The sequence below is a fragment of the Myotis brandtii genome, unplaced genomic scaffold, assembly GCF_000412655.1.
Source record: "Myotis brandtii unplaced genomic scaffold, ASM41265v1 scaffold1774, whole genome shotgun sequence".
In the NCBI taxonomy this organism is placed as follows: Eukaryota; Metazoa; Chordata; class Mammalia; order Chiroptera; family Vespertilionidae; genus Myotis; species Myotis brandtii.
The window spans coordinates 181,128-181,551 of NW_005356575.1; the positions used below are offsets into that span (position 1 = coordinate 181,128).

The 424-nt window shown below is 66.7% G+C and overlaps 1 protein-coding gene across 1 annotated transcript in view; it reads left to right on the top strand.

Annotated features, from left to right (window-relative positions):
• The window catches only part of ERCC2 (excision repair cross-complementation group 2), a 17,425-nt gene that overhangs the window by 185 nt on the left and 16,816 nt on the right, over positions 1-424 (top strand). Inside the window, 1 exon segment of the mRNA XM_005863380.2 lies at positions 86-185. Within this exon segment, the coding sequence (XP_005863442.1) occupies positions 86-185 (100 nt within the window).

Below are 424 nucleotides of genomic sequence, written 5' to 3' on the forward strand. Positions count from 1 at the left end.
CCTCTCTCGGTCCGACGACTGGGGAGTAGAGGGGCCGAAGGGGGGCCGAGGGGCCGCGGAACTGACCGGACAGCCCCGCCGCCAGGCTCAACGTGGACGGGCTGCTGGTCTACTTCCCGTATGACTACATCTACCCGGAGCAGTTCTCCTACATGCTGGAGCTCAAGCGCACGCTCGACGCCAAGGTGCGTGGAGCCCGCGGGGCCGGGGGGGCTGGACGGAGATCGAGGTCCTCGATGGGCAGCCCGCGCGCCCCAGCCTCTCCCCTAAAGTGGGACTAGTTACAGTAGCAGCAGCTGACACTCGGAGGCGGCGCTGCTCCGTGGTTGGGAAGGGTAGACGCTGGGCTCGGCTGCCTGAGCTGGAATCCTGCGTGCACCGCTGTGTGCCTTCGGGTAAATCACCCAACCTCCCTGTGCTGTAG